Genomic DNA, 12,149 nt, shown 5'->3' with positions numbered 1-12,149 from the left:
AGCACTGAGCTGGGAGGAGCCCCAATCACCTCTTGCTCCCGCCCCGTCAAGCAGGTGACCAGACCAAAGTGCTCCATCAGTGCCCAGTCCAGGAATCTGGATGGTCTCCGGGAGTGGGTGAAGGGAACACGTACATGCCTGAGCTGGGTCCAGTTTATAAGAAAGAGCCACGCCCACAGTGGAATGGGTCAGACGGATTCCCCGCTGCCTACCGCAACCACATTTGGCTGCAGAAAGTGCACGCTGCAGATGCTGGTGGCCGCTGGAGAGGACAGATGGGGGAGGCACTTGATGTCCATATGCCTGAATCAGGTTCAGTCCCCGGCACTGCAGAGGATGCCATGAGCCTTGCCAGGAGTGACCCCAAGCACAGAGCCAGGAGTGAGCCCTGAGTACGGAGCTGGGAGTCAGCCCTGAGCACAGAGCCGGGAATGAGACCCGAGCACCAATCCAGGAGTCAGTCCCGAGCACAGAGCTGGGAGGGAGCCTGCGCCCTCCGGGCCCTGCCTCTGACAGGGCAGCTGTGGCTGTCAGGCCTGCGGCCCTTACTGGTGTCTCACGCTCCCCTGCAGGGGTCTGCCCTGTTCCCGACTCTCTGCTGACCTAAATGGCCCCGAGGTTGGCCCTGTGTCCACCATCACCAGACTAAGTCCCTGGGCAGAGACGGGAAATGGTGCCTCCCTGTGTCTGGAACATGCCGGTACAGACCCCCACAGCGTGGAGAAGGGGTCACCGAGGGCCTGGGTCTCACAGGCCCCCCTGCAGGACCTCAGGTGATTGAGCTGGAAATCCTCAGCCAGAGTCGTGCCTTAACCAAGAGCTGGTGTCCAAGTCTCGAGAAACACTCAGACGCCACCAGATCAGGGACACTCATGGCCACTCCCATCATGGGAGGCCCGCAGTCTGCAGGGGCTTACAGAGATCTGAGATAGAGGGGCCCACTAGAAATGCGGGGGGGGGGGGCGAAGAGAGGGAGGGAGAAAGGGAGGGAGGGGGGAGAGAGTGAGAGAGGGAGAGAGAGGGAAGAGGGAGAAGAGAGAGGGTGGGAAAGAGCGGGAGAGGGAGAGAGAGGAAGAGGGAGAGAGAGAGGGGCAGAGGGAGAGAAAGGGAGAGGGAGAGAGGGACAGAGGGAGGGAAAGAGGGAGAGAGACAGAGGGAGGGACAGAGGGAGAGGCAAGAGAGGAGAGGGAGAGGGAGAAGAGAGAGAAAGAGGGAGAGAGGGAGAGAGAGGGAGGGAGGGAGAAGGCAGGGAGCAATGTGGGGTTCCCAGGAGTGACTGGCCGGGGACTGGGAGAGCTGTGCCTTCAGTGACAAGGGCCCACCGGCCAGAGACCTCCCTTTGGCAGAGGCGAGACCCAGGTATCAGCACAGAGCGCAGGGGCGAAGGCAGAGGGGGCGGGAGAGGGGGCATCAGGCGGGAGTGGGGCGCGGGAGGCGAGTGGGCTGTCCTGGGGTCTTGGTAAGGGAACCAGTGTGCCCGCAGCCTACGGGGTGGCAGGGGGGCAGCACCCAGTTCCCACCCGCCCAGGCTTGACCCCCGACCCCGGGAACTGGCTCAGCACCAACCCCCCCCCCCAAAAAAAAAGGCCTTTTCGAGGGCAGCTGGTTTCCCCGGAGACGCACTACAGCGTGTGAATTCTTCAGGGGAGGCAGTTCCCGGAGCTGCACCCTCCCCCACAAAGCAGCAGCACCCAACCCAGAGGACCTGAGACCATCTCTCAGCCCAGATTGGATCCGGAGAGAGGGCATGGCGGGCAGGACAGAGCCCGGGCAGGGCCAGACACGGTTCCCTGGTGCCAGGGCGGTGCTCAGGGGTCACTCCCGCGGGCTCCAGGGGCCTTGGGCTGCGGGAACAGCCCAGCTTAGCTGAGTGCTGACCTCCCGTGTTCTCTCTCCAGGCTCGAGGCTCAGGATGACCCCCAGGCAGCCACAGTCTCTGAGTGTGTTTGAGCGCATGGGGAGTGTGGACGCAGGGTGGGGGAGGGTCAGTGCAGGGGAAAGCAGGCCCTGGTGCAGCTGAGGGAAGATGCCGCTTCCGCCCAGGGCTGAAGCAGATTCTCTGGCAGAAAGACAGCCAAGGGGGACAAAGGGGCTGCGGAAATGGGCAGGAAGGGGCAGGAAGACCTGCGCCACTGGGACCCCGCTGACGTGAAGGTGAATGGCTGAGTCGGACGGCAACGCAGCCACAGAGGTGCCAAGGAGGCGAGGCTGGAGCCTCAGGGAGGTCTCGGGATGACCTGAACCCAGGACACTGGACCCCAAGGGCACGGGGCTGGCAGGGGCGTGGGGCTGGCAGGGGCATGCAGCATGGAGGGAGGCCACACACACATACACACACACACACACGCAGACGCACACGCACACACACACACGCACATGCACACGCGTGCACACACCCCCAAACGCACACACATGTGTGCATACAGACACGCGCACACACACATGCCCCTTGAAACGGCAGGGCTTCCCTGCAGGACCAGCAGAGTATGTGGAAGGCAGAGAAACCCACCACATGATCTCCCTGTGTGCACACAGAAAATTCTAGAGCAAAAGGCGGGAGAACGAAGGGAAATCAGATCCCACGTAGCTGACGGGGCCTGGCCATCCCAGGAAAGGGTTCAGCAGTTCCTGAAGCATCTGTGGACTGGGGGCCAGCACAGGGCCGAGGGTGCCTCCTCGCACAGCCCTGGGGTCTCCTGGTGGACCCTGCACCTGCCGGGAGTGGCCCCCACCAGAACAGCTCCATCAGGAGTCCCCAGTTGGCCCCGAGGCCGTGCCTGCCTTCCCTGAAGAGCCCGCCACTCGCATCTGGGTGGGAGCACGGTGGATGCCCACGCTGGAACCCCACAGTCCAGCCCCCACAGGGCAGTGCTCAGCCCCCAACGGTGGGCATGCAGGCAGGGACGGGAGGGGTGGACGGTGGAAGGACAGGGATCCGGCTCGTCGGACTCCCCTCGCATGCCCTGTGGCTTTCGTCATGGGGAGGACCGGGGGTCCGGCGGCCACGGGCTGGACAGCTTGTGTGTGTGATTGAGATGGGTTCTGACTAGGAGCCCCGCCCTGCGCCACCATGGGCCCCTGGGCACCTGTGGCTTCTAGGAAGACAGAGGACATGTCCATGCAAGTAACCGCCAGTCACGGACATGGCGGCAGGCTCTGGTCCTCAGCCTGACCAGGGCTGGGCAAGCAAGGCCTCAGGCTGGCATTAGGTCAGTGAATGCCCAGATGGACAGGTGGTCAGTGAGTGCCCAGATGGACATGCCGTCAGTGATTGTCCAGATGCACACACGACCCGTGAGTGCCCAGATGGACATGCCGTCAGTGATTGCCCAGATGAACAGGTGGTCAGTGAGTGCCCAGATGGACACATGGTCAGTGAGTTCACAAAGGGACACAAGACCAGTGAGTGACCAGAGTGACCAGGTGGTCAGTGAGTGCCCAGATGGACCCATGATCAGTGAGTGCACAAAGGGACACATGACCAGTGAGTGACCAGATGGACATACAGGTGGTCAGTGAGTGTCCAGATGGACACGCTGTCAGTGAGTACCCAGCTGGACACACTGTCAGTGATTGCTCAGATGGCAGGCGGTCAGGAATACCTAGATGGACAGGAGGTCAGAGAGTGTCCAGGTGGACACACATGGTGAGTGCCCAGAGAGCGCTGGGTCTGCGGAGTCTGTGGCCGCCTCCTGTTTTGGGGGTTTCTACAGGACTGGGAACATCTCCCTCCCTGAGCCCCTTCCCGGCCAATGTCCAGTTTCAAGGTGCTGCGGAATCAGGCTCTGGGGCCCCCTGGACCCTGCTTGGCACAGGCCGTCCGCACAGGGGCCCTGAGTGCCGTCTCCTGGGTGGGGCTGGGGGAAGCCCCCCCCCCCCCGTGTGCCCAGATGCCAGGCAGGTCCGGCCCCGACCCCCACCCGTGTGCACGGAACCAGCCCCCGCCTCCGCCTGCCCGGCCCTTCCTGCAATTGTCCGATGCTCCCGGCCGTCTGAGCGCAGCCGCTGAACGTGAGCTGCAGGGACCCAAGGCCCAGCCTGCCCGAACCCTGCTCAGGGCCAGCAGCGAGTCACTGCCCCCCTGCTGCCCTCCGTGTCCCTGTCGAGTGGGAGGGAGATGGCAGCTCGGCTCCGCTCCCCTGTGGCCGTGTGCGCCTCAGGCTGGCACACAGGGCAGGGGTGCGGCCCTTGGGTGCGATGCTGGCACGGGCAGCGTTGGGGGCATCTCTCCTGATCAGGGCTGGGGGTGCTCGCGCCTCCCTAAGCCACAGAGGAGCAGGTGGGTCTCCCCTCACAGCCCCTGAGGCACGGCCCGCTCCCCACCTCATGGCAAGGGCGGGGGGTGTTACTCATTCCTGGGCCCCCAGGAGCCCAGAGCCAGACTACAGGTGCCAGTGCCCCCCCACCCCGTGTCCAGGGGAGCAGAGGGAGGACTCACCTCGGCACTTTCCTCTCAGCTGCCTGTTCTAGCAGGGACACAGCAGGGCACAGCCCTGGCCATCAACGGGTTTATGGCCCCATAAAGCAGGAGGAAGGAGCGGGCAGGGCGTCCTTAAAGGCACAGACGCTGCCTGGCCTCCGCCCGCCGCAGAGGGGCATCGCGGGGCTGTGGGGGGACGCAGCAGCTCAGGCTGGGGTGGGCTGAGGAGGGTCCTCCTGTACTCTGGAGAGACTTCCTGCCTGCAGTTCCGGGGGCCCGGGTGTAGGGGTTCAGGGGACGCGTGCGGCCTGACCTGGCGGGCACCGTGCCGAGACTTCATTTCCATTCAGGGGCGTGGGATGGGCCGTGCTCTGGGCTGGGCCTAACCGGCTGTGCCTGGTTCACCCTCCCCATGACCCCAGGAGGCCACAGTTCATGCTGGGGTGCTGACCCACTCAAGGGCAGGGTCCGTGCCTGGTGGGCTGCAGGCAGGCCCAGGTTCTACCCCCAACCCCCATGCTCCTAGGCACGGCCCCGAGAGCCCCCACTTAGGGGTGGGGGTGAGACCCTGGGGGCTGAGCCCGACACCCAGGACAGTTATTCAGGGTGGAGCCGGGTGGGCTGGCTCTGGGCTTCTTTTTTTTTCTTTTTGGGTCACACCTGGCGATGCTCAGGGGTTCCTCCTGGCTCTGCACTCAGGAATCACTCTTGGCAGTACTTGGGGGACCATATGGGGTGCTGGGGATCGAACCTGGGAAGGCTCTGGGTTTCTTATTGGAAAATAAATGTTTGGTTTGTTCTACTTCAGGGTCACACCGTGTTGCTTAGATGCTCTTTGGGACGTGCTCAGGAGCGACCCACAGTAGTGCCTGGGGTTCAAGCCAGGGTCTGCGCCCTCTCCAGTCTAGCGAGACTCTGACGAGTGGCTCGGGACCCCCAAGGCTGCTACCGGGACCACCTGCTGGGGCCGCCACAGCCCCACACAGCCAGCACCTCACCTCGGAACCAGAATCTATCATGGGGAGCGGCCAGCAGAGGGGCCTGGGCGCTGTCCACATAGAGGCCAGGAAGCCAGGCACTGGGGCCTGCTGTGTGAGGCTCCACCCACAGTGCTCAGGGTCGTGAGGCTCAACTCCCAGTGCTCAGGAGTCACGAGGCTCCACCTGCAGTGCTCAGATCCACAAGGCTCCACCCGCAGTACTCAGGCAGGGGTCATGAGCCTACAGTGCTCAGGGCCATGCCATGCTGAAGATGGAAGTTGGGGCTCAGCATATCACTCCTGGCAGTACTTGGAGGACCCTCAGTGGTCCTCGGGGATCGAACCGGAGTTGATGGTATTGCCCTGCAGTCCCTCTCCACCCCTGCACAGACCCTTGACCTATAACCTGGGGGCTGGTGTGTTCCTTGTATTTACCTAACGGTGGGGGGCACTTGTTTCTACACTCAAACCCACACGGGTTTTTGCAGATTTGTTTGTCATTAAGGGATATGGGAGCAACTGAGAAACGCTTCACCAGGGAAAAGAAAAGCCACCGGCTGGCCTGTCCAGCGGGGGCCGCCTGTGCTTCCGCAGAGCTGAACCAAGCCCTGCCTCGCACCTCGCCTGTGGGCGGCTAGAGCCCCTCGGAGCGGGGGAGGATGGCTGAGCAGGGCAGGGGGGTGGGAGGCTCTGGGCGCCGTGAGACAGTCAGGAGCCAGCCTGGGGCCCTGCCCCCCCCACCCCCAGCCACCACATTCCACACTCAAACAATAAGAAAGAAACAAGTCTGAGACCCGCCAGGGAGTGGGGCCCACTTCACCACACGTCGCCGGGAGGGAGAAGCCACAGGGAAAGGCCGTCTGTGGTCTAATTCAGGGGCGATGGGCAGACGGACAGACGCCCGGAAAAGCAAGGACAGTGACGGGTGGTGCCGGACCCGGAGGGAGGAGGCGCGGGCGGTCACGGGACAGGACGGCCTGCAGGTGGACACGGCGGGAGTCTCATGGACTCCGGACTTTGGCAGCGCCGGGAGCGGCCGCGTGCCGGGAGGGTCTGCTGGGAACTCAGCGTTTCCTCCATGTTATGGCCCTAAAACTGCCGCTAAAATAAGGCCGCGGAGGGGACGAAGTCCAGGAGGAAGGCCAGACGCCATGGAGGGCACCGCGCAGTCTGGCTGACCGGGAACAGAATGGGGACAAGACCAGCGGGAGCTGGGAGGGGAGGGGTTCGCGGAACCAGGGCCAGCGAGCCTGGGGTGGGGGGGAGGGTGTTCCACCAAGACTGAGCAGACGCCGAGCTGGGGCCAAAGGGCAGCCTGTGGGACCCTTGGGAGGGGAGGGGCAGCCCGGGAGGTCAGCCCGAGTGTCACCACCCTGGGACTCTGACAACCTCTCCCGGGCCAGCGCCCACTGACCACCACCTGGACATCGGCTCCCGCTGCCGGGCCTCGGGCACACACTGTCCCTTCAGGCACTGAGTGTCTTCCTAGGAGAACTTTCTGGAAACCGAGAGGGCTGTCTGGGAAAGCCAAGTTGTGTGTGTGCCCTGAGCCCGTCAGAAACATTGTATGATTGTAACTCAGACATGAAAGCTTGTAACTGTATCTCACCGTGATACAATTAAAAAAAAAAAAAAAAAAAGCAAGTCACTGGCTCAGCAGGGGAAGAGAAGTCTGCCCCCGGGGGCAGGGGGCTGCTGGCCTTGTACGTGGCCAGCCCAGGTCCTACCCCCAGGCCCCCATTCAGTCTCCGAGTGATCCCTGAGCAGCACTGAGTGTGGCTTCACACAAACACCCCCCACAAAATGTCATGGGACAAGAATGCCAGGGGCCCCGGTGGGGAGACCGAGGGCTCGGAGGGAGATGGTCCCGTCGTCCCCAGAGGTGAGAGGCGACCCTGGCAGGGGCATGCCCCTCTCGTCGCTGTGGCCGGCCTGGAGGCCTGGCTGGGGAGAGAACCAGCGGCAGATGGACGGCCACCATCTCCCCGAAGCTCCAGGCCTCCAGCTGCACGCCAGGCCCCGGGCCGGAACCAAGCGGCCAACATGGGCACGGGAGGCACCATTCCCGCCTAGAAACAGCCGCAAACAGCAACGCCAAGAGCGGGCTTGGGAACACCCGGGCTCTGTGGGGATGTTGGGGCGGGGGTGTGCCCCGTCTGGGACCAAGGGTCCGTCCGCCTGTTGGGGGGGCATCCAGTGGCACCCTGACACTCACAGAGGTCTTTGGGCACAAACAAACAACTTGGTTCTTTTTGCTTGCTGGGGCCGTACCTGGTGGGGTCAGGATGTCCTGCTGGCTCTGGGCTCAGAGGTCACTCAGGTGGTTTGGGGGACCCTCTGGGGGGCTGGGATCAAACCCAGGTCGGCCCTGTGCAAGGCAGAGCCCAGCCACTGCCCTGTGTCTCCAGCCCGACCAGCTGGTGGTAATTTGCGGATGCGCAGAGGGGACTTACCGGTCAACTGCTTCACAGCCACGGGCCTGACTTTGTAGGGGGTGCTGCAAGAGAGAAGGCAGTGTGAGGGGTGGCCGGCGACCCGCGGGAAGCCACGCTCCTAAGGACTCTGTTCTGCGCAGCCCTGCTCAGAAGGATCCCCACGCACTAAAGCGCCCATTTTATTGATTCTGTTTGGAGGCCACGCCCGGCAGTGCTCAGGGCTTGTTCCTGGCTCTGTGCTCAGGACTCACTCGGGGGGTTTGGGGGAATCTGGTCAAGCATGTCCTCTGCTTGGCTGCTCCCAGGGGGGCCCAGGGACAGACCCCAGCAGCACTGCCCAGGGAGGCGGGCTCTCCTCTGGGGGCCGTGCACTGCCCACCGAGAGAGGCTGAGGGAAGTGGCCATCTCCAGCCGAGCGGCACCAGGGGCTGGGCGCAGGGCTGGGCCCCAGAGACCCCAGGCCCCGAACACGGCCTGGTACAGCACTGCTGTGGGGGGCCGGCAGGGAAGGGCACCTAGCCTGTCCCCCAACACTGGGCTTGGGGTGACCAAGGCGGCAGAGAGAGAGTCCTGTCCCTCCCCTGCATTGTCCTGGGCAGCAAAGACGTTTCTTCTCTCTGCCCACTTTGGCCCATGCTAGGGGTCAGCGTGATTGTTGGGGGTCAGTGGGAGTACTGGTGTGCCTGAGGGCAGGATGCAGCCTCCCAGCCCGGGGGGAGGGCTGCGTGCCCCCCACTGGCTGGCTGCTTCATGTTCCCCGACTCTCAGGTCCCTCCTCTGGGCAGTGACCGGGCTATCTCTGGGCACTCAGTCTGAGTGACTGAGTCTAGAGGCTGAGTTTGATTCTGCCGTGAAGCTTCTGCCTCGGTTTCCCTTCCTGTAACCAAGTGCGACTAACAGTTGCCTCGCGGGCAGAAGGGCCTGTGGGAGTCTCCCGAGGTCTCAACACTGTCTCCTCTGGACAGTGCCCGAAGAGGTGGCAGCCCCGTCACTGCTCCCTGTGCGCCTCTTGTCCTCGCTGGCTGGAGAGGACCCCGTGGCCACGAGGCACAGCCAAGTGCCACCCCGCTGCGGAGCTGCTCACCGTTCCGAGTTGGTGGGCATGGTGGGGTCAATGGAGACCATGGCGTCGTCCGTGGTGAGCAGGGAGATGGTCGTGTTCCTGTAACAGAGCCCGCGTGAGCGCTGCCATTGCCACCCCCAGGGGCCCCCCAGGGGCCCCAGGGCACCACGGAACAGCACCCCCCTCCGCCCTCATGGCAGGCAGCCCTGCACCCGGTTCTGCGCCTCGGCTAATGCGGCTTAAATATGCCCCAATGAGCCCAGGGTGTTCTGCACGATCATACATGCAGCAGATATCACCCGTGACTGTCACACACATAACATGAGAAGTTTATATGCATTTATGTAGCAGGCGTCATACATGACAGCCATATGTATAACAAAAAGTTACATGTGCACAATGGACAGGGAATGTCAGACATAACACTCACGTGTAGCATGAAGAGTTGTCTGTAACATGTGGGTAGGTGTCATATGACAGCCACATGTAAGCAACACATGTGTCATACACGGCCACATGCATGACATGAACAACTACATAAGCAATGCATGTAGTAGCTGTCCTATAGATAACCACTCATATCACAAGAACCACATATGCAAACAATACTATGCAAGATACATAGTAGTGACAAAGGATGTGAAGATGTATGTGTAGTGATGTAGATATAGAAGATGAAATACCATACAGAACATGAATGACATCAATACCACACATAAATATCACATATGTAACATGAACAAACGTATGAGTGATATACATAAATTCACGAACAATCACATAGACACTTGAAAGAACCATATGTGAGGTATATGACAGCATATGTGATTGCCGATGTATGAATGGTGGAAACAAACATACGTGATCAGTGGCACATACAAGTCACATGTAGAAAGCCTGGTGTCTGTAACTTGCTTATGTAACAGATAGTCTGTGCACACGGAGGGGAAGGCCCGTGGCCATGCTGTGTGAGTGACCTCTGGCCCTCGTGTGGGCGATGCTGTCGGTCACCCCCATCTCTGTCCGTCCGTCTGTGGCAGGGGCTATGGACAGAGTCCTGGTGGCGGCTCACCGTGGCAGGCCAGTGGCGATGCAGAAGAGGTCCATGATGTCGCTGGAGTTGCAGTACTTGCTGAAGACCACCTGCGGGCCAGAAAGGGGCATGAGGGACGGCCGCGCCCCTGTTGCTGCATGGGGGATTCACACTGACACACTGTGCCTGCGCCCTGCCCCACGCAAAGCAGGCGCCTGTGAGTGCCTAGGCCAGGGCTGTGGCCCCACTGACCACTGGGCAGACACTTCACACTGGACCCCCGGAGAGGGCCTGGCTGGCCTGGACAAGGGCGGGGCTGCATGCCCAAACTGGGCTGACCCGAGACAGGGCCGGGGCCCAGAAGCTTCCTGGGGGGCCTTAGGGCAGGGCCCCTCCTTGCCACAGTGGGCGCCCGTCCCTGACACACCTTTCTCCTGTGGCTGGGCTTGGAGCGGCCCCCGCCTTCATCCTGGGGCCACACCCTGGTGTGAGCTGCACCAGCCCGCACCCCCGGACACTGCCCTCCCCCTTCCCCTGCGAGCTGCGGGATGTGCCGGGGGCACAGCAGGCGAGCGGGCTGTGTGGCCCCCAGCACAACCCCTCAAACGTTAGAAGGGCCCCTCAGCCTTCCGCTCTCTGCAGCGTTCACGGCTGAGAAAGTTCTGGTTCCTCCCAGGATGGGAGATGCGTGATGAGAGTAGACTATAGACCGAACATGATTGCCACTCAATGCCTCTTTTGCAAACCACAGCACTCAAAAGGAGAGAGAGAACAAAAGGAAATGCCCTGCCACAGAAGCAGCGTGGGATGGGGGGATGGGGGGTGGGAGGGATACTGGGATCAGTGGTGGTGGAGAATGGGCACTGGTGGCGGGATGGGTGCTCAATCATTGTATAACTGAAACCCAAGCACAAAAATTTCTAAGTCTACAGCTGTACCTCATGGTGTTTCACTCATAAAAATTAATAATAAAAAAAGAAAGTTCTGGAAACCCAAATGGGGCACACCCAGCGGGGCTCAGGGAGCAATCGGAGGGGCCCTGGGAGCATCCTCGGAGGGGGCTGGGGAGCACAATCGGAGGGGCCCAGGGAACACTCTCAGAGGGGCCTGGGAGGACTCTTGGAGGGGCTCAGGAGCACTCTCGAAGGGACTCAGGGCCAGCGGGGTGGAGGTAGAAGCCGGCCAGCTGAGTGCCACCCTCTTCCGTGCCCTCCCTCTACCTCGCAGTCTGCGTCCTCGCATTTGCTATCCTCAGCTGATGCAGAAGCTCGTCAGCGAGTCCCCACCCTCCCCGGTGCAGCCGCTGTGTGAGCCACAGGAGGTCAAAGGCTGACGCCAGCAGAGGTCAGAGCAGTGGTGGTGGATGCGGACGTCCCCATGGAACCTGCCCTACACCAGGACAGCAGCTCTGGGACTACGTGGAGACCAGCCGCAGGCCACACCTGCATTCAGACATCAGGGAGGGCCCAAGGTGTGATGAGCACAGAGCAGGGAGCACTGGGGATGGGTGGGAGGTCACAGAAGGCAGAGTCGGGGTGGACAGTGTGGCTGCCTGGAGTTGCCCCTCTCAGGGCCCGAGGGGTGGGTAAGGGGGCCTGAGGAGTCACCGAGCTGGGGGGCCTGCACCCCGCCCTTCTCCTGTGACACCCAGGATGCTCGAGAGGGTGGGACGAGCAGCAGCCACAGCCAGGGCCCACCAGCCTTGGGGCAGCAGGACGTGTGTCCGATTCCAGGAACTTCTCCTGGGAAATGATGACACAAGCACAGGACGGAGCATCCACGCCAGCCGTGTCTGACACGCGCAGAGCGGGAGACCAGCAGCACTACAGGACAGGGAAGGGGATGGGCGGACGCGCTACCGGCTCAGCGGGGCAATGCAGGACAGGCACAGGAAGGACGGGGATGGGCAGGACGGGCACTACAGGACGGGGACAAGGACAGCCCTGGAGGCTGAAGCTGCGCTGGAAATGCTGCCACTGGGAGGAAGGGGAGCGAACAGGAAGGAACGTGGAGAGAAAGCACATGCCTGCACACAGGAACATGTCTACATATGGGAACATGCCTATACACGGGAACATACCTGCACACGGGAACATGCCTGTACACGGGAACATGCCTGTACACGGGAACATGCCTGCACACAGGAACATGCCTGCACGCAACTGTGCGTGGTTAACCAAGCCGGTGCCCCTGACACACACATACAGATAAACACAGGC

The 12,149-nt window shown here is 62.0% G+C and overlaps 1 protein-coding gene across 1 annotated transcript in view; it reads right to left on the bottom strand.

Moving 5' to 3' along the window:
- Window positions 1-12,149, bottom strand: part of PDE9A (phosphodiesterase 9A) — a 35,288-nt gene that overhangs the window by 11,892 nt on the left and 11,247 nt on the right. Inside the window, exons 2-4 of the mRNA XM_056119382.1 lie at window positions 9,970-10,040; window positions 8,919-8,996; window positions 7,853-7,896 (exon numbers count right to left, since the gene is read on the bottom strand). Of these exons, the coding sequence (XP_055975357.1) occupies window positions 7,853-7,896; window positions 8,919-8,996; window positions 9,970-10,040 (193 nt within the window). The remainder of the gene's footprint in view (window positions 1-7,852; window positions 7,897-8,918; window positions 8,997-9,969; window positions 10,041-12,149) is intronic.

The sequence above is a fragment of the Sorex fumeus genome, unplaced genomic scaffold (genome assembly GCF_029834395.1).
Source record: "Sorex fumeus unplaced genomic scaffold, SorFum_2.1 ptg000041l, whole genome shotgun sequence".
Classification (NCBI taxonomy): Eukaryota; Metazoa; Chordata; class Mammalia; order Eulipotyphla; family Soricidae; genus Sorex; species Sorex fumeus.
Note: the sequence above shows the minus strand (reverse complement) of the source record. Positions and strands in the feature narration are given on the sequence as shown.